The sequence below is a fragment of the Manis pentadactyla genome, chromosome 14, assembly GCF_030020395.1.
Source record: "Manis pentadactyla isolate mManPen7 chromosome 14, mManPen7.hap1, whole genome shotgun sequence".
Taxonomy (NCBI): domain Eukaryota; kingdom Metazoa; phylum Chordata; class Mammalia; order Pholidota; family Manidae; genus Manis; species Manis pentadactyla.
This window is the reverse complement of record NC_080032.1, coordinates 25,859,672-25,880,997: the sequence shown is the minus strand read 5'-3', so window position 1 is coordinate 25,880,997 and position 21,326 is coordinate 25,859,672. Positions and strand designations below refer to the sequence as shown.

Sequence of the window (21,326 nt, the reverse complement as noted above, 5' to 3'; positions counted from 1 at the left end):
AGGCTGTACTGATTTGAACTGCCACCAAAAAACTGGTAGAACTGGCCAACTTAGTGGATCTCACTTTGTCAATCTGGTAGATGAACTGGGATAGGCTAGCTCGTGGTAGTTTTAACCTGCTTTTAACAATTGTGAGCAAGGTGGAATCTTTTTTTTACTATCCTTAAAACTTATTTGCATTTCTTTGAGCTATGTCCTTTGCCCCAGTATTCTGTTGGTTTAAAATTTCTTAGTAGTAGGAGTTTCATTAGTATAATATATTTAATACATTTTTAAAAATCAGTACATTTTTTGTCCTATGTATTATATAAATATCAGCCTCCAGTTCAGATTAGCTTGACTTATTTTCTGTATGGAAATTTTAAATCTTTGGGTAGTCACATTTATAACCTGATTTCCTCAGAAGCTCTTATAGTTTATTTTATTACATTAAAATTTTGACCCATCTGGAAATTGCTAGTGGTATGAATGGTTAGGTAGGGATCTTCATGTCTTGTGCACGGTGAACTGGTTCTAATACCTTTTGTTGAATAATGTTTCTCCTCTGATTTAAAATACCACCTTTATCATAAACTCAAATCTCATACATGCTTGGGAATATTTATGGATTTTTTTTCCCCACTGAACTGTTCTTATTAGTACCAAATCATCTTTATTATTGTGGCTTTATGATAGGGCTTAATATTTGCTGGTGCTAACCTCCCTCATTATCCTTTGCCTTCCTCTCTCTGTATTTGGTTGGTTATTCTTGCTATTTTCCTTCCTATAGGTGTTCCATAATCAACTTTCTCTCCACAAAAATTTCAGCATTTTTACAACAGACTTCCTAATATTTGTAAGTTAATTAAAGGATGGTTGATATTTTTACGATTTTGAGTTTTCTAAGTCCTTCATATATTCAAGTGTTCTCTTATGTCACTCAGTGTTACCTTACTGTTTTCTTCATGAGAATTTTGTGCAGTTCCTATTCTTTTGTTCTCAAATGACTTCTCTTTATTGACAGCATTTATAAATGAGAACTTTTCTTCTATTATTTTTTAGTATTATTGTTTGAATACAGGGAAGCCATTGACATTTGCATATTAAATCTGTATAAATCTCCTTATTAAATTCTCTGTTGTAACAGTTCTTCATTTACCAAATTCTTTTCTTATTTGTAATAGTTTTTCATTTTCATTATCAGGCATACATCATTTGAAAATAATGATCATATCTCCTCTTTAAAAATTTTTTTATAATGAATAGCACAAAGATTACTCTATTAGTTTTTACTCTTCTATGATCTGGCAGACAGATGGTTTATTATTTAGTCATTTCAGCCATTACTTCCACTTCTGGGAACTAATCACAGAGAACTAATCCAAGATAAGATTAAAGCTAGAGGAATGGCTCAGAATGTGGTAGTGCAGCCCTCTGGGGACTATTACCCAAACCGGATTGTGAAGACTGGATAGGAGTAAATAAATGAAACAACTCATATGGTATTAAGTTAGAAGAGCAGAATAGAAAACAATTTATCTGCACAAAATCATGTCTACTCAGAGTACAAGGATCATAAAGGAAATTTTGAAACGATTGATTTTTAGTATAATAGAATGCTCCCACGCTGAGGGAGACTTGTATGTGAGCATTGCGTCTAAAACTAGCCAGCTGGGTGATTTCTCAGGAAGCATTTTATTCCTGGTCTTTACAAATCAGTTAAGAATGCAATTGTCTTAGAGATCATTGTCAGAATGAAATGAGAACATGTTTGTAAAGCACAAAATGGGTCTTGGTTTCCTCCTCTTTTTAAGTTATTTTAACCTTATTTCTCTTGTCTGATAGCATAAGCTAATTTTTCTTCAACAGTATTAAGTGATAATGGGATAATGGATATTCTTGTCTTTTCCCTGACACGAATGGGCATGCTTCTAGTGTTGCACCATTAAGCACAGGTGGCTTTGTTTTCTTTGGGTCAGAGTTATTTGTCTATTGCTACTTGTATTTTATCCTGTTAAGGATATATTCATTGATTTATAATTTATGAAGTGATTTTTAAAACCAGGAGGGTGTGTTGAATTCAAATGCTTTTCTATTATGTCCCATAGTCACTCTGATGCTTTTCTCTTCCCCTAATTCATGACGTGGACAGTAAACAGTCCCTTTCTTCCCAGTGTGATTTAACATTTTTATTCTTTATCCCCCACAAGGGTTTGAGGTCTTGGCTTCGGCTTCCCATTACTGGCCATTGGAAAATGTGGATGGGATCCATGAACTTCAGGATACAACCGGAGGTAGACGCGGGTGGAGGGAGTAATGGGTCGCGGGCGTGGGTGGCTCTTGGGAGTCAAGGGCCGTGAGCAGCAGCTGCTTTGAAGCCAGTTGATGGAGATTAATAAACATTTGTGCAGCTTTCCCTAATCATTGCTATTCCAAAGTACTTTACTAGAGCTTTTATATCTTTTTTTTTATTAAAGGATGGAATTTATGATAAAACTATTATGAAAATGTCCATTTCCCCCAACAAAAGCAGCTGCTTTAAGCATCAAGCTGTAGACGATGAATCAGTGTGCATATGAGTCCAAGTGTATGTTTTCTAGGTGATAAAAGTGGCAGAATGTACATGCTGGTCAAGACAGGGGCCCATTTGAACCAAGTAGCTGAACAGCTGGAACAGGTTGTTCCAGATGAGGCAGACTCCCACGTTTGGGGGGTCAGAGTTTCACTCGAAAGGCACCCCCCAATCAGCTCCACCCCCACTGGCAGCTCCCCTTTGAAAAGACCGAATGTCACCTCCGATACCTCCATGGCCCCTGTTCTGTGGAAAATAGGTGAGCCTCTCTCTGAGTCGGTTCAGACATGTGCCAGCAGAAGCCCCAGATAGCCCTGAGCTTCCTTCCATTCCAGTAAGATCCTCTCTTAAAGCATAAGTTTTGAGTGATTTGGGATTCCTTGACACTCTGTCATTTCCTTATTGCTCTTGATTATGTCACAAGCTGACATACACATGTTCACCTGGTGTTTATTCTGGTTCTGTTCCTTGGATTTTTTTTTAAAAACCCACATATTGATGATTATTATGCTTTTATTGTGATTATAACAGCACACTGGTATTTTCCTTATTCCTGCAACTTAATGTGCTGCCATAAATAGCCACCTAAATTCTGAAATATTTCCCTTAAAATCTGCAAATCAGGAAGTGTTACAGCACAAGCCTGGGTTGCTGGCATCCTTGAGCAGGCGCACGGTCCAAGGGTGAGTCCCTGTGAAGGGCTCCATATCCACTGCAGGGCCCTGTCCCTTGTTCAGCATGGCCTCTCACTTTCCCACAGGCCGGGCGGCAACAGGGGCCGCCGTGGAAACCGTCCTGTGGCTCGATGCTCTCTCCAAATAGTCTGAGCTGTCAGGATGAAAAAGCACCTGTGGAAGCTGTAATCTGACTAGCACAAGTTAGAATAAACTGGTTCCCTTTGTTATAATACAAGTTTCTTTTCTTAGGGCCTTAATTTGAAAGCCTGGAAAGGAGATCATTCCACCAAGTGGAAATGGCACTGTCGAAATAGCTCATTGTTTAGGACATGGAAACCAAAATCTTAGGAGTCATTTCAAACAAGAGCACAAACGACAGAGCATTCCCCTCCTCCACACCTCCTGCTACACCCTGTGATTATATCAGCAGCTTGTGGTGTTTTGAACACCTTTATCTATGACAAATTCTTATAAGGTAATACAATTCCTGAGATACAGTTCATCGTGGTTGAATTCTGTTCGCCAAATGTATTAATTTCCATAAAACTCTACATATATTAATGTTTGTCCCGAAACACTCCAATGATGAAGGTCTCACAGCAATTTTTCCATTTCATTCTTTATGTTACAGTGCTATGCTGGCATATTTCAATTTGATTACAGGCTTCTTAAGCAAAAAAAAAAAAGAGAGAGAGAGAGTGCCCATGAGCACATTTTGCTAGATGGCTTTGAAATCATTCCATGGACGTGTGGCTGTGTTACTTGTTGCTGAATTCTCTGTTGTTTTGTCCATTGTCACAATGCCATGTAGTCATTGTCATGCTGTGTCTCTATTTCATCAGTTCTTGTGACATCACAGCCATTAATCCTTTTGTTAAGACTATTTTGTGGCCATGTTCAATTTCGTATCTCTCAACTGAGCCCCTGGATGGGAACTGGAGCCAGAAATTGGAGCCATTGTTTGTGGCAACATTCAGCAGCAATCGGGCACTGGCTTTAAAGCAGGACAGGGCCACCGAATTAGGACTGACTTGCTGAGGGCCACGGGGTGGGAGGGAGCCGTCAGAAGAGAAAACCCGCTGCCTTTTCGTGAGGAGCATTTCTCAGCATGTGTTAAGTTGAGAGATATGTCGTTTCCATTCGTTTTTTGTGCCACTCATTTGCTGTGCCTTCTCTTTTGTCATTTCTCCTGGCATTAGGAACCTACGACCTAACTGTGCTTCCTTCCCATGACTCTACCTTTGTGTATACCAATGGCCCTACCTACTCAAATCTCTCTGCAACTGTGGGTGAGCACCTGTACTCGTGGTCTGCGTTCTGTCGAGTCTGGATCTGCGGTGAACTTAAAGGCCAATTCAGTTTAGTTCTATGTGAATTCACTATGTTGTCACCAGCAAAAGCGAGCAGATATCCAAGAAAACAGCCCAGATCCAGGGCACTGTAAATAACTAAGTGTTGTCTACGGCAAGTGTCATAGATTACAATATGTCAGAAGGAGTCTATAAGCTCAGAAGTGACTAGGCTCTTCCACACCAGATGCCTGTTTTCAGAACAAAACAGACATAAGATGAGGTGTTTTCTAAAAATAGAAATTGTTTGGATTTTTTAATGGATTATATTCTTTGGGGGAGGAAAAGCGTACCCTTTTAATGGAAAATTAAAGTTAATTTAAAAATATCGCATCAAAAATTTGATGTCTTATAAACATTGAAATCAGCATTTCTCCTGTAGTTAGAGTTTTTTTTTTTAATCATTAAAAGCTGTTTTACAAAACACCCATGAGAGTCATGGTTATTATCTTATTTACTGATAACATTTCCTGTTTTTCCCACATGGCTCAAAGCTAACAAGGTAGTGGCGGCCATGCACCCATCCAAAGTGCGCAGAGAGCCGGTCCCTAACTTAGGTGTAACACCCTTCATCCTTCCTCAGCACGGAAGCCGACTGCTCTTTCAACTGTTAGATATTTAGCTCCCAAAATTAATTTCTCCAAACAAACTGGTTTTTACAGCCTAACTCAGTTGTGCAACTGCTAGCTTAGTTTGGTAATACATTTAATTTGTAATGTAAAGATTCCTCCCAACAACAAATAAGATAGATACAAAAATAATGAGTTTAAAAACAGTAAGGAAAGAATATGGAGCCCTCTGGGTGGGTCGTCCCCATGACTCGGTTGTTAGAAAGCCTGAGCTGGGCTCACAGTAGGGTTCAAAGACCCAGTGACTCTTCCTGCATCTTCAGCTGGGTTGACAGCTCCAAGGGCAGTAGGCTCCCGGTGCCAGAGGAGGAATCCAGGCGACTTTGACCCCAGTGGACAATAAATGCCTAATCACTCTTGATTTTTATAATCTGCGCTTACCCATCCTGTAAACCATTTACTACACACACACACCGTCAGATATATTTGCTACGGGAATGGGCCCAAACCAACGGTGCACAGAGCAGCACGTCTCCACTGGGGCTCGTGCCCACGCGGCCCTGCAGTCGGCAGCTCTTCTGGGACTATGCAGAACGCACCTCTGGCTTTTCCTCCTATAGTCTGAAAATGGATTCTTTTAAAATCATGCGTTCCCACTTCTAGGATTAGGGGCTTTCAATTACAACTCAGACATCGTTTTATGTTCACACTTGTGTCTGTTTCCCTTAGAAAGTTTAGTGTGAAGGTGGCAGAGAAGGACTCATGAAGCATGTTGAAGGAATTAAAGTTTAGGAAGTAGATTATAATCATATTGCTCCTGGTAGCTCAATTGTTGGCAAATATAATAATTATAATATCCTAGTATAGTATATATTATATACTAATATAGCATTAATATGACACAATATTAATATGATGGTAATTTATTTAATATTTGCATTAATGTATACATTACTTAAAACTTAATTATTCATATTAGATATTAAACATTTTCATTTTAGTAGTAGACCATAACATATAATATTATACATATAAATAACACAGTATATTTATATGTTAGTTGCTTGTAAATCTGTGTCTTTAGACTTTGAATCTCATAAGATTACTAACATTTGATGTCATTCTTCTTACTTAGATATTGTAGAAGGAAAGATCAACAAAGGCATTTACCTCAAAGAGGAAAAGGGAGTCACACTTCTCTATTACGGAAGGTACAAAACTTCTTGCATCAGTAACCCGGCACAGTGTGGCCCTGAAGGTAAGTGAGGCGCCCCCCTCGGTTTCAGGGGCAGATGCCAACAGGAGGTTTTCATCGGCTGCAGAACGCCTGAAAACATACGGGTTTGAGAGGAGGGGAGGGATGGGGGTGCGGGCACGCGGAATTCCAACATGAGGTTTGTCCCGGAGACTAAGAATTAAAATGCTGTCTCACAGAGATGTGAGAGCAAAATATTTAAACTTTTAAAGCAAAACAAACAACAAAAACCAAAATAAAAACCCTTCATAAAAACAGACACAGTGATGTCACAGTGGGATTTGGACAGGGCCATGGCATTTATGGGAGGCAAATTGACGGTGTGGCTCACACAATGCTATTTCTGGCTCCTGGATGTTGATGACGGGTCTGGGCGGGCGTGCCTCTGACGACCTGTGGCGTGGCTCTGCTTCTTTTATGTTCGAGAATCGGGAGGGAGCCGGGGTGGGGACTGCCTCAGAAAGGGGTTGCAGGCCTGTGGTTAAAATAATGCCACAGACAAAAAGCACACATGCAAAGGAAACATTAGGACCCATCATTTGTTTTCCAGTGAAAACAAAGTAGCCTGCTCTCTGGTAGCTGAGCTTCAGGCCACATTTCAAAAACTCATGGGAAATTGTTCTCTGCCACCCAAGTCAGCTTCAAACGATAAGTTCCATTATCCTAGGCCAAATGAACATTTTGATTTCTAAGGACATTAAACTTATACAAATAGGAGTTTAAGGCAAGCCCGTGTGAGAGTGCTAACATATTTTAGACAGCCAGTGGCTCATCGCGACAGAGCTGTGTTCCTCCTGCATGATTCTCAGACATACAGACCACATTTCAGTAAAAATAAACAAAGGCTTAGCTAGGCGAAAACGTGGGAGGATATGTTTTGGACGTTGCGGAACCCAGAATTTTGAGAAGTGCTTTTGAGGTCCAAAACCACGGCCAGGTTTACAAATCCGTGGTGAGAGCCCTTCTGAGTTCAAACGGTTGTGTAAACACACCAGACTTGTTTATTTCTCGAAATTAAAAACAACCCCAGGCTGAGCTACATGATGCTGGGGGCCAGGCAGGGGTGGTGTGCCTGCTCCGCAGGGAGGCTCTGTGCCCTGGCATTTGGGTCTGGGAAACAGCCTCCCTCTGGAGGAAAGTTGTCCAGCTCCAGCTCCCACCTGGAGTTTATGAGATTCCAATGGTGTAGGACCCAGAAATTCCAGGGACTGGGGATCATTATGATCACCAGCCTTGTGGGGAGATGGTTGGGGTGCTAGGGGTCAGGGCTGCAGGAAGCCAGAACTATTGCACAGTTTTACCTGAATTCCAAGTCCAAGCTCCTGATCTGCACACGGGGTCCAGAGTGTGCCTGCCTCGGGTGGCTGTCGTGAGCTAGCACATCCCGGGCACTTGCTGGCCCAGCGTCTGAGAGGCCTCAGGGTCTCAGCCCCTGCACGACTGCTCCCAAACTTCTCTCAATAGGACATTGGTCATTGATGGGGAGCCACCTGCCTGCCAGAGTGTCACCCCTCCCAGAGGCACTACCCATTCTCATGACCCACAGTTGTTAATTGCTGACTGTGTGCCCATCACTGGTCTATCTCATGATGCATTAACTCACTTCATCGTCAAACACACTAAGGCAGACAAGAGCTCGGGTGGTGGAAACTGCTGGGAGCCCTGGCATCCTGTCCCTCTCTGTTAACAACTTCCTGCATCGTAATGAACTGGCCCCTTTAAGGTATTTTACACGTGGCCGTTTTGTTACACCGTGGCCAGATATGAAATGAAGCCAGGAAGTTGGAGATCTGCGGTGGCTTCCTGACATGGTACCAGAGGAGGCTTAATGCCGGAATAGATTCGGCTGTGTTTTCTCAGTTGTCTCCCTTTGTCTGGACTTCGGCTTCATCAAGTGGCAGAGTCCCTGAGCATGTGAGACATCCTAAGGGCACCGAAGCATTCCCCAGTTTTATTTATCATATCCTTTGCTCAGGTGGGTTTCCCTGGAGCCTAACTGAGCTCATATTTCTGGCTTCAGGAAGAACAAGAGGTGAACAGGGAGTTCTGTCCAGCATTTTCTGAATCAAGGGCTGAATAGCGCCTGGAGTATGTTATATAATTACAGCTGGCACTTGGGCAATTAAAAAAATTAATGGTGACATATCTATTTTAGCAAAAATAGCTCATCAGAATAGTGATTTCATAGATATTATTTAGGCAGAGAATCCAGTGATTAGTGAACCTAAAAAATGAGTTGACTTAAAGGAAAATGTTGCATAATAACAATAAGGGTGGGATTCAATATGATGAAAATTGCAAGGGATTAAAATGTGAGAGACAGGGATTCACCTGATCTCCTTCTTCACATTTTCTTGGTGGTGATGGTGGGCATACTCTTGTACCCACTACTTTTGTAACAAAACCCAACATTTAAATAAAGAGAGAATTGTTCCCCATGCCCAGTCTAACAGGCCAACTATTTTTATACTTATTTCCAACTTCTCTCATAGTCTTTTTTCATATATTTTGTGAACTTTTTATTTAAAAATAAGAGTGTTTTAGGAGACAGAGTTGGAAGTCTGAGCTTTTCACAAAGGAATGAGACCTCTGGGCGGGTTCGCTGCTTCCCTGCGCCTGGCACCCACCACCTCCTCCTGCCAGTCCTGCCTTTCTCAGAGTGCTCCCCTACTCCCACCCCACCCCCTGCCAGATCTAGCACCTTCCTCCATTTCCACAAGCTGACTCTGGTCTTGCTTCTGGGCCAGTGTGCCTTCCAGGGACTTTCTTCACCGGCGCAGGGTGCCTAGAGCAGGAAGTTTTTCAGGATCTTTTGAGAGGAAAAGGCTATGGGTCGCTGGGCTGTTCTGGCATGTCACCCTGAGGAAACACAGCCCGTGTCCCCTAAAATACTGAGGCATCTCTCCTGCGGCTGACCCCACAGCCAGCAGGCAACAAGCGGACACTCAAAGCAGGGAGGCGCCCTTGGGGAATGGCCTGCCCCTCATTTCACTCACGCGGACCTGGAGGGCTCAGCTTTCACCGGGATGAGTCCCAGGCCAGGCGAGCCCTCGGGGCCCCTGCACGCTTCCCCTCCGGCACTGGTACAGCTGACAGCGGCCTGTCCCTGCTGCACCCCTGGCTCTGTGAGGGCAGGGACTGTCCGCCTTAGTCATGGCTGTATTTTCAGTGTTGTTGATGTCTGCTGCCTGTCACTGAGCAGATACAGCTGGACTGTCCTTCTGATGCCTAGGTCCTTCTGATCGCTTCTCCATCAAATGCTGGATGGCCTGCTGCCCCCTCCTGAAGGCGCCTGTTCCATTTCTGCACTCCTCTGACTTTCAGGAGGTTGTTTCTGATATTGAACTCAATTCCATTTTGAGTGACTTCCACCCATTGCTTCTAATTCTAGTTCAGTTCTAAATCATGCCGGCTCCTCCTGTTTCCTGGTTGACTTTACCGTTCCTTAAGCAAATGCACCCTTATTTTCTCCTCTTGTGTGTTAGAACTACCTCTGCTTGTAAACACCAAAAAGGCTGCTAACACACTGTAGCCACAGCTGGCAAATCTCAACATTTGCATTCCAACTTCCCAGCCCTCACAGGACTTTCCCCTTTGTTAAATTCAGAAGGCTGTCAACAACATGCTAAAATATTTGCAGGAAGGAGTTTCATGGTAGAAAGTTCCAGAGGGGTCTGGTGGATACAGGCTGGGCATGGATCCAACAGCAGTCTTCCCCAGATGACCTGGGGTTACAGGTCACTGGAAAGCACAGGGGGTGGGTGGCCCTCAGCGAAGCGTTCATTCAGTACACTCATTCACAAATGGGGAAACTGAGGCCCAGAGGAGGGAACAGAGCATGCTTAGAGCTACTTGATGATTTTGTACAGTGAATCTCAGAATACCATGTAGAGACCATGGGCAGCAGGATCAGTTGCAGAGATTGTTAAAAAAAGTTCTCAGACTCCAAGCTGGGACCTACTGAACCCCAGCCTCTGTGGATGCAGCCCGGAAACCTGTATTGCTAGCCAAGAGCTCCAGGTGGATCTCGTGGACCATATCTCAAAACCAGCCAAGGCCAATCCAATCCCCAGAATGTGTCCTTTGGTGGCATTATGTCGATCCTCTCAGTTTTTGTATTTTCATTAGTTTTCTAAATTGTTTTGATGAGTCCAAATATCCTAGCTCATATATTTCCAGAAACAGGGCCTCTCATAGTGCTTTCAATGTTTAAAAAAAATTAATATACCGACTCCTGTGTAAGAGAAAATTTCATTTAAAAACATCTATACTTCTGACTGCCCTTAAAAAATCAGAAAATCCAATGATATTCCTGCCCAGCAGCAGGTGAGTGGAGCTGGGGCCAGCCCTTCCTTTCAGACAGGTCCCATGTCTGGTTTCTGCAGCCTCCAGCGCTGTTACTCGCATTGAGACTGAGGGGCAGCTGCCACTCACTGACGACAGTGATGCGAGAAATGGGAGTGTAGGAGAGAGTCCTACGGCACCTCAAAAGAGGGCAGAGAGCCTTTTGGGAGGAGGGTAGAAATGAGCATTTGATATGAAAACGCCTTGAAAATGTATGCACACATGTTTGAAAGAATACAGGCTGAGCTGCCTTCTGGAGACAGGCTGGCCATCTTACTTGTAGGCACAGTCCTCTTGACTACATGGGCTTTTGAGTTTATGGCCTCTTTTGTGCACACTGAGGAACACTATCCCTTTGTGTTCCTACTCTCTCAGGGCATTCTCTAGACTGTATGTTCTCCTACTATTTCAAACTCAAATAAGGCTGAACGTGGAACTCCTCATCACTGACTCAGTGTCCTGTCTGTTATGCAGATTCTCCATCACTATGACCTTCAGCTCTTCTTCTTTCCAAATTTTGTGCTTTGCAATCTCATTTCTCCCACCTTATTTGGTTGTTGTTTCATCTTCTAATCATGGAGCTGGAAAAAAAAATCTAAAGATACAGTGTTAAAGCTTCACTACCTACACAGCTTTTCCTCAGCCACTCTAAGAGTTAGATCTTGTGTATTCAGGACAACCATATATAGTTTAACTTTTTGCTTCTCAATTGTTCTGTGTTTTTTTAGAATAAGTAAGAAAGTCTTATGAGCCATTCTCTTTGTGTTTTTCTGGCACCTGGGTCTTCACAGTATTAAGAAGGGCAATAGTGGATCACTTGAAAATTATACCAAGGGCACTTGTATAACCAGACAATTCTATCCTCACAGTCTTAATGTGGACAAAAAAAAGAAATGGCATGTCATCCCCTTAACTCAACTTACACAACACAGACTGTCAAGACAGTGAGGTAGATGGTGTTTATGCCAAAGAATAAGTCCAAGAAGGGTCCTTTACTATAAATGGTTTAGGTTGAATGATGCAGTTATCTGCATTTCCAATAATAGTAGAATGTTTTTTAAGAGTAGTGATTCTTAAATTTTACTTCCTTTTAAATCTCATTTACAATTTTTACATGTACCACCTGATTATAATATTTTCATTTTTCTTTAAATTTTACCCACTTAGAATTAACTGGGTACAAAACTTTATATACTCCCTTGAATGAAAACCAATGGTAATTCGCGTGAGTAGAAGTTACCTGCATTATTGAATTCTACTTGGGTACCATTGCCGACCCAAGGCTCTAAATTTGAAACACAACATTTTTTTGTGAAAATACAGAATAGTAATTGTTACTTAAGTGCACATGGACTTCCTCTTTGTGGCAATCAGAAGAACAGAAAGACCGTGGAGAAAGGATTAGCTTTTCACATGGTGATTTGTATTAAAGTCGTGTCCGTATGATTAGATTCTCTTGGAGAAAGTGTTCTATATCACAGGGCTTGGAATTATGGACTCTTAAAAATGTGTAGGTAGAAATTGTCATGTCAGCCAGCACTTCTAAAACGGGCAGGGGCGAGGGATTACATTTTAGTGTCTTGCATAATCAGAGTTTGGGCCGTAAGGCAGCAGCTCTGCTAGTTGACTGCCACCAAGTGTCTGGAGCTTTTCTCAGTTTAGCCAGGAAGCCCAAGCCTCCCAAGCTCACTCGGCTCCCACTCTGTGCTCTTTGGAAGCTCATGGTGGTGATTCCCTGGAGGAGATGCCATGTTCTCTGAGCCCTGCACGCTGGCTTCTCTTCTGCACCGTGGCCCCACTGCATGGAAAACCCACTTGGAATCCTACGGCTGGGAGGCTCCCTCTGTTCATTTTATAAGACACCAAGGCCCCAGTTCTGTTCCCAGAGTTGGCCTCTCTTAACCAAAAACCAGGAGAAGGTCCAACTTCCAGGCCTGAGATGCACTGTAAAAATGGGAATTTGAACCAGCCAGATCAGATTACAGGCCTCACAACAGAGAAAAGCCTCTTCTTTTCTAAAAACCTTCTTATTTGGAGATGATTGTAGACAAACAAGCAGCTGTTAAGAACAATACAAAGAGATCCTATAAACCCTTTACCCACAGTTACTGTGCTCTGGGAAGTTGCCCTTGACCTTCAGGTTAGATAGTCCAGTGTGTCTTCTTAACACTTACCCAGATGTCATTGGGAGGCTCCAGTGTGACTACTTGTTCAATATCTGCTTCCCGGCCCTGCACAACAGTCAGTCCCAGTACCCAGGGACCTGTGGGTCTCTTCCTCTTTCTGTCTCCAGACCCTTGCTCATAAATATTCACTGAACAAACAGGTAGATGAATGAGTGAAGGTATGGCTGTGGACAGAATGTTGGTGTCTCCCAAATTCATATGGTGCAACCTTATCCTGAATGTGATGGCATCTGGAGGTGGGGTCTTCAGGAGGTGGTCAGGATTAGATGAGGTTGCAAAGGTGAGGCCCCCTTGATGGGATTAGTGCCCTGGGAGGAGGAGTCAGGATCTCTGTGCACTCACCAGGGAAGGCGGGGTGAGCATATAACCAGGGAGAGGCCACCTGACCACATACTTGAGCCTCCAGCACTGTGAGCATCAATATCTGCTGTTGAAGCCCTAAGCCTGTGCGTCCTATTAGGGCAGCCTGAGCCATCTGAGACCAGACCTCAGACCTGAAGTGAAATGGATGACTTTGGTCTTTGATGGCTTTGGTCTCCCACTCCAGAACATTCCTGAGCCTGCTCTGGCTCTGGAAAACGGTTGACAAGGATGGGTGACATCCTGTCCTCGCAAGTCATCACGTTGCAGGTGGACACACATCTCGCAGCAGCTGGGGCCGCCTCTGGCTTGAACCATGCATATTTGGAGGCAGCAAAGGAAGGGGAGTCTCCTTGTTCTCCCTCCTCACCTGCAGCAGCCACTGCAGGAGCCTCCCCTGGGCCCTCTACCCAGAGAAGTGGTCAGGAAAGAAGGAGGGAGCCCCATACACCCCCCTGTGGTGGCCTTTGGGGGGACACTGGGGTCCGGAAGGGAATTCTCTGGCAATTGCCACATGTCAGCAGAAGAGTTATAAGCAGCAGGACCTCAAGACAGTTGGGCTGAAGCAAAAAGGAGAACTTACTGGCTCATGGAGCTAAATGGCCTTAGTTATCTATTGCTGTGCAATGAACACCCCCAAACTCAGCAACTCAAAACACCACCCATGGTCCTCTGTCACAGATCTGTGGGCTGGCTGGGCTTGGCCGGGCACTCTCAGCTGGGGCTCTCCCACAGCTGCAGTCAGACGGGGCCAAGACGGGCCATTTGAAGGCTTCCCCAAATGGCTTTCTTCACCCACATTCCAGCACCTCTGTGTTTGGCTGTGTGGCTTCCCTCTCCATCCCTTCTTCCGTGTTGGTTTAGAATTCCAAGAGGCAGAAAGCAGAAGCAGCTAAACAACTAATAATTCGCCTGGGACTTGGCTGGTGTCACTACTGTGTCTCCTCTTTGTCAAGTCAGGCAGAGGGCAGGTGAAGAAACTGGCTCTGAGTCTTGCTGGGGGGTGGCCAGGCCACCCGGCATGCCTTTGAAGGCGGATAGGATGGTTGATGATATGGTTGTCTTTGAAGAATGCAGTCGGCCACAAGCTGAGTCCAGGTGCTCAAATAGTGTCATCAGAAATATGTATCATTCTGCTGCTCTGACTTTATTCTCAAGAAGACTTTCCAAGTGTGATAGCAATATCGGACCAGATGCTGCAGGTTTCCATTCTGTCAGCTGGGCCTGTCCATCCCCGAGCCAGTCCCTGGGATTCTGACTGGCGCAGGCTGGGTTAGCCTGGGGTGGGTGCTCAGCCCCGTCAAAACCAGAGCACAGTGGAGGGTTGGCTCTCCCAAGGGACATGAGGTGCTGTTACTGGGTGAGGAAGGGTGGGTGCCAGGCCAGTCACCACACCAGCAGGCAGCCTCGCCCTCTCCAACTGCTGCTGCTTGGTCTGTTCTGAGTCACCAGTGTGCAGGACACAGTGCCGGGTCTGTGGGCCTGAGCTATTCCTCTGCCTACTCGGATTCCCCGCCCACCCTTGCCTGCCACCCTCCCACCCACCGCAGAGACACGAGGCAGTGCCTTTCACGAGACTTCATCACTTGGCCCAACTCTTTATTGCACATTTTTTTTTTTGCTTTCTGAAATTCTTGTGACTCTTTTGTGCCTGATGCATATGAGATGAGCCCCCTCCCACACACTGCCTCCCAGGGAAGCGTAGCCCGGCATCATGATTACAAGTGCACACTGGGAGCCAGGCTGCCGGATCAAATCCTGACGGTTGCTCAGGCCAGGTGGCCTTGAGCATGTTTTCACCTGTGTTTCTTTCTCACCTGTAACACGGGACAAAAATAACACCTGCTTCACAGGGTTGTTGGGAAAACTGAAGGGGTTAATAGTGTACAAGTCTTAGGACGGTCCACCTTGCTCATAGTAAGCTCTCACTGAATGCTAGTGATCACATTTTCTTTGTAAAACATTCTTTATGTAGCAAGGACATTAATTTATTGACAGTTAAGTGTATTACAAATCTTTTTTCCTGGATTTGCCGTTTGTCTTCTGACTTGTTATGGTAGATTTTTTTTTTGTCTCGCAGAAATTTACATTCATGCACTCAAATTTACCCATCTTTTCTTATGTCATCTGGATATTAGTCTTTTCTATTTTTTTTTTTTTTTGGTCTTGTTGAGAAAGACCTTTCCTCACACTTATTTTGGATGTATTAGGATTTAAAGGTCATTAGAAGAAAAAAATTACTGAGTCAATTTGTCAATAGGGTGCTTATTTCTTTTTCTTTCATATTTTTTCTTCTTTGTATTATGATCCTAAGCACATGAAGCAAATTCCCTCAAAATGTGAATATTGAAAGCTCATTGATAATCTTATTAAACTCTATGTAAATTGGTATTTAAATATAAGCTGTTTCCCAGATAGTAATGACTGTTGTGCAGGCTGACCTAAAAAGGAGAAGCTCACCTAATAGGGACCGTTGTTTGCCTCCAGTCCAGTCTTACCTAACACTAAAGCAGACGTCTTATTTTTATTTCTCCTCCTGGACAGAAAGACATTTGGCTAAGGCAGGATTGAAAGAAAGGAATTTTTAAATTCAGCAAAGTGTCTGGAAAAAATAGACTTCCATGAATCCCACTGGGAAATCGTTTCATAACCAACATTTCACAATGCTCTGTGCTGGTTTCCCTGTGAAACTGGTTGTTTCTGAGAACAGAGAGGCACTGGAGGAAGGCTCCGGGGAGGCGATTCTGGACTGTGCTCCACCACGGTGCAAGGCAGAGTGGGAGGCCTGGTCCCACCGAGTCCCCTCCACTGGCCGCCTTGCAGGTGGAGGGCCTCGGAGGGGGCAGTGGGGGAGCGCAGCTGCTTCAGCACCCTTCCCGAGTCCCAGCCTCCTGTGCTGACCTGCATCACAGGGTCACTGAGGATGCTTTTGTCAATAGCACCAAGAACATACCCCTTACACTGTGGAGCTCCTCAGAGGTCTATAAGGTACAGGTGACTTCCATTTTTTGAGGTTCCTCTTATATTTAAAAAAAAAAATGGAGAAATTCCAAACCAGGGCTGTAAAATTATGCTAAGTTTTCTGAGCTTATGTTAATAATATTAGGGCTTTGAACCAACAAAAGTATAATGCAGTATAATTGTCAAAATTGCCACAAGACACTTGAACGGCTTGTAACAAATATGTCAATTCATAAAGCATGCAGGAAGGATGGTTGGTAATGGGACACAAGTTTATACTTGATGGCAAAACAGCTTTTATAAATTCAGTGACTTCCTAAGACTGCATCCATACTCTCATATGAGGATAAGGACTGAAGTCCAACTTTGGTGCCCTTTGTATAAATAAGGCCCAAGCAAATGGCCCTCCACCCATTTCCTCCCACTCCATCGCCGGGCTGTTTTGATGAGCTCCAGGCACCGTCCTTGCCAGCACTGAAGTCCTCTCAACTGCAGACCCCTGGCCAGAGGGATGAGGCAGCCAGATTTATTTCCAGCTTTCACCACCAAGTCCAGGAAGGTTGCTAGCTTAGCACAAGCACATATGCATGTGCATGCGTGCACACGCATACACACACAGTTTACTCACATGTAAAGAAAGATAAATGTGTCTGAAGTCAGAGAAGCAGAATAGAGGCAAAACAGAGCCCCAAAAGGTGATAGTGGGCAGCCTCTCACCCAGCCAAGCCTCCAGCCAGGGCTGACCGCAGTTGTGCCCCCAGGTCCCAGCAGGGCCTTCACCGCCAGGAGCTCAACTTGCTGTCCAGGCAACACATCAGCTAGAATACCGGCGCCTCCACGGCCCCCTCTAAGCAAAGATGTCTAGTCCACATGGAACCCCCCTTCATCCTGGGCCTGTGTGCAGGGCTTGGTAAGAATCTATAGCCTGAGTGTCTTGAGACAAATGTCAGCTGCAGGGCCTCTGTGGCTGTACCATTTCCATGTTGGAACCAAACGAGGCATAGACGTAAAAGCCTTCAGACTAGAAATCTCCTACTAGGTATTTGATATGAGATTTGCAAAAAGGGTTAGCTTCCAGTAATGTTTGGAGGAAAAAGACTGGCAACAGGGGCTATTGTTCAAGAAAAATTACAGTACCTGTCTGGAATATAAGGCTGTGCAGATGTAAAAATGACAATGTGAGGTGTATTTATGGACACCGGAGGAAGTTCATAGTGTGGTAATACTTTTTAAAATGTGATTTATAAACCAATATGCATGAGCTGGCTCCCTTCTTGGTAAAGTGTACTTATAGAAGGGGTTTTGGAAGGACTGTAGTAGAGACGCCTCTGGATGCACAGGAGGAGTGGAAATGGGATGGGGTAGGTTATCCACCTTTGTGGGCTCGGGGGTCAGACTTCCTGAGTCTGAATCTAATCTGAATGTCACAAGCTAGTGGCCTCCGGCAGACTTCCTCTGGCACTTCATCTGCATAATGGGGATGACAGCAGGGTTTTGGTAATATTTAAGGACATAATTCATTTAAAACTCCTGGAAGAGTGCCTGGTACTTAGTGCTTAATAAATATTGCCTATAATTATTATCTGTACTTTCTGAATTGAATGTGCAGTCTCTAGAATGATGACAAAATAGATTTTTAATGGAAAATAAAGAGCTGGGGAAGGGCAGGCTGCTGAGAGGGCAGGCCCTTCCATCTTCCATCAGCAGTGACCCAGGGCCTCTCCTTTCCCCAGGTGTCACCTTCTCTTTCTTCTGGAAGACACAAGAACAGTCCAGACCAAGCCCCTCTGCTTATGGGGGGCAGGTCATTTCCAGCGGATTCAAAGTCTGCTCCAGCGGCGGCAAGGGCTTGGTGGAGCTGTACATGCGTGAGAATTCCATGACCTGGGAGGCCAGCTTCAGCCCCCCAGGTAAGGCTGCCTTTGGCCCAAGCGGCCTGCTATGGGGTGCTGGGGGCCAGGCTCTCCTAAGGACTGGGGCCAGTGAGCCTACTCGGCCAGTAGGGGCCCAGAGAGTGTGCCAAGGGCCAGCGGCTCTGTCTGACCACCCCTGCTCCCTCTGCAGTGGGGTCAGAGGTGCTGGGCAGGAGGCAAGGAGGCCACGGGCCTTAAGTGGGGAGTTGAATGGGGCCTTTGTGTTGTGGGTGATGTTGCTGGGGTCGTGGTCAAGGCTGGAAACTATAAAGGGAAGCGCAGAGGTTGGGGGGGCGACCAAATGAGGCTTGGAATGGTCCCCTCCAGTAGAAAATGACATCTTTGAGACATTTAAGGAAGTTTCATTTTCTGGCCCATTTAAAGGAGACCATGTGTCTCAGCTGTTAGAAAACATGTACTCTGGGGCCAAATAGCCTGCATCAAACCCCTCCCTACACCATGCTAGCTGTGAAACTGGGGGCTTTCTTACTTGCCTGGTGCCTCAGTTTCCCCATTCATAATATGAGCCCAACCACAGTGCTATGTCACATGGTGAGAACTGTGGGGTAAACATATACAGGGCCCAGAATGGCACACAGTGAACACTGAGCACCTTTGTCTTGTTCTCTAGGTGTTCTGTGTGCTCAGACCAAGCTCATACCTCTGCTTCCTTAAAAGTGGAAAACAGAGAACGTAGAGTTTGAGAGAATCTTGCATACTTACCCTGTCTGATCTCTAAGGCCAGAAGTCGTCTCCCTCCATGCCCCAGAACTGCCTGTACCATGTCCGTGGCTCTTACCCTGTCCTGCCTCTGTTGGGCTTGCGGGTAACAGTCTCGTCCCCTGCTTCTCTGGGATGGCGCGGCATTAGGCATCTAGCAGGACGCTGGAACACATTTTAAGGTAAAGTCTGCTGAACTCCGGCTCTTCCCCACCCCCCACAGGAAAGCAGGAGAATTATAAACATTTTTCCCTGGCAATACACTCTTTATTTGCTTGCCAAGGGCATTTGTTATTCCTGCTCCAAACTCAAAGGCAATAATAGTTTGGGCCTATGCAGGATTCAAGAACTTTTCAGAGACAGATTAGAAAGTTGCACAGTCCTGAGCAAGAAGCCCTGATGTGATGGCTGGGTGCCTCGAGGTGACACCTGGTTCAAGGTGATGTGTGTCCTGTGGAGGACTGCCCTGCCCCTCCCCAGCAAGTCCAGGGGATGTCAGCACAGCACTCGCAAAATGAGGGGCCCTTCATGGGGTAAGCTGTTGCCAAAGCTGATGAACACCAAAGACGCTGCCTTGTTGGTGAACGTGGTTCTCATGCTAGAGAACAGCCACAGCACGCAGCCATCAAGGGGCCTGAACGAGCGGCCCACCTATCAGGTGCTGCCACGTTGGTTAATGCCCCTCATCCTTGGCAGCGCAGAGGCCGATGCCAAGGCAGTGGGCTGAACCAGGCTCTCAGGCAGGCCTACTGACCTGTGCTGTGATGGCTAGGCAGGGTTTAAAAAATATTTTTGAACAAGTTATGATCATTAATTAATATTTAATTTTCACTTAAAATAGCAAGTTTTCTCTGAACTGCTTTTGGAATTTGGGGGAATAGAGCTTACTTTCCAAAAGCCTGAGGAGAGTCAGGCCTGTGTCGTGACCTACACTAGGATGCACCACTAAGGGCGCCACGGTCCTAGAACAGGGATGTGCTTGGCAACCGTAAGTGGCTGCTGGGGGAGTCAAACGACCCCCCCACCCCGCCCATCAGGATGGACACCTTTTCTCTTTCCCAGGTCCCTACTGGACGCACGTCCTTTTTACATGGAAATCCAAGGAGGGCCTGAAAGTCTATGTCAACGGGACCCTCAGCACCTCGGACCCAAGTGGAAAGGTGGCCCATGCCTACGGGGAGCCCGGTGGCAGCCTCGTGATGGGGCCCGAGCAGGAGCAGACCCAGCGGCACGAGAGCAGGGCTTTTGACGAGTTCATCGTCTGGGAACGGGCCCTGACTCCGGATGAGATCGCCATGTACTTCACAGCCGCCGTCGGTCAGTGATGGGGAGGGTGGGGGCAGATCTGTGCCTGTCCCTGGGGACACTGTCTCTGCTCCCCACTCCTGACACAGCGCCAGCTCCACAGCTGAGGTGTCTGTCCTACAGTGTCTCATGAACACACTCATTTTTCTAGAACCCCTGTTCCCTGGGGTGGAGAGGTTGACCACTTAGCAGAGACAGAACGAGATGAGTGTTCTCCCGCTGAGTATGGGCCTCCGAGGTGCACCTGACGGCTGTAGACAGCTCTGGAAGCAACCATTCCAGATCCATTAGTGCATTTGATGAGCAAATGTTCACTGTGAGCCTCTGGCATGTGGACTCCCTGCTCGGTCCTGGTGAGGCCGAGGGTGCCCCTCCCGCTCAGCACAGAGTGGCTGTCCCGGGCAGGGGCCTGTGGGACACGTGCGCCTGGGTTCTGGGCCTCCTCCCGCCAGGAGGAGCCATGGGGCTTGGGATGTCACTTTTTCTTTATTGAGATAAATTCCTGAAATAGAACTAAACCATTTAAAAGTGTATGCAATTTGGGGGTACCTACTACATTCACAATGTGGTGCAACCATCACCTCTGGTTTCAAAACATTCTCACGACCCTCTGCAGTCACTCCATCCCCCTGTCCCCCACCCCTGCGGCCACTAATCTGCTTCTGCCTCTATGGATTTACCTGTTCTGGACATTCCACACAGGTGGAATTGTGTAGAATATGACTTCTGTGTCTTCATCTCTCCCATCCGTTTTCTCCTCTGTAAAATGGATGAAAACAATACCACCCCTGTCCCGGAAGGTGGGTAGGAAGGTAAAATATGACACAGATGTGAGGCTTCAGTAGGGTGCCTGCATATGGCAATTTTTCAATACATTTTGGCTGCTTTTAGATTGATATTTACTTTCCCCCTATAATTCCATTTTCATTCTGCCCACAAGTGAATACATTTTATTTTTACATAAAATCATCTGCCAAAAAAATGACTCACCTCATAGCTATTTCTCGGATGGCTGCTGCACTGCCCCAGAGCAGCAGGGCGTTTGGCACCAGGCAGTGAAGGCCTGGGTCCTGGCTCAGGTGTGGACTCTGAGTCCCTCAGTTGTTAGGGTCCTTCTGATTGTGTGACAGAAAGCA

General features: G+C 45.6%; 1 protein-coding gene across 3 annotated transcripts in view; it reads left to right on the top strand.

Moving 5' to 3' along the window:
* ADGRD1 (adhesion G protein-coupled receptor D1) overlaps positions 1 to 21,326 on the top strand; it is a 116,581-nt gene that overhangs the window by 6,855 nt on the left and 88,400 nt on the right. For 2 of the 3 annotated variants that reach the window (XM_036921841.2, XM_036921840.2), the window contains exons 3-7: positions 2,190 to 2,273; positions 4,428 to 4,517; positions 6,282 to 6,404; positions 17,986 to 18,162; positions 19,948 to 20,202. In XM_036921841.2, the coding sequence (XP_036777736.2) occupies positions 2,190 to 2,273; positions 4,428 to 4,517; positions 6,282 to 6,404; positions 17,986 to 18,162; positions 19,948 to 20,202 (729 nt within the window). The remainder of the gene's footprint in view (positions 1 to 2,189; positions 2,274 to 4,427; positions 4,518 to 6,281; positions 6,405 to 17,985; positions 18,163 to 19,947; positions 20,203 to 21,326) is intronic. The other variant, XM_036921844.2, reaches the window with a different exon arrangement.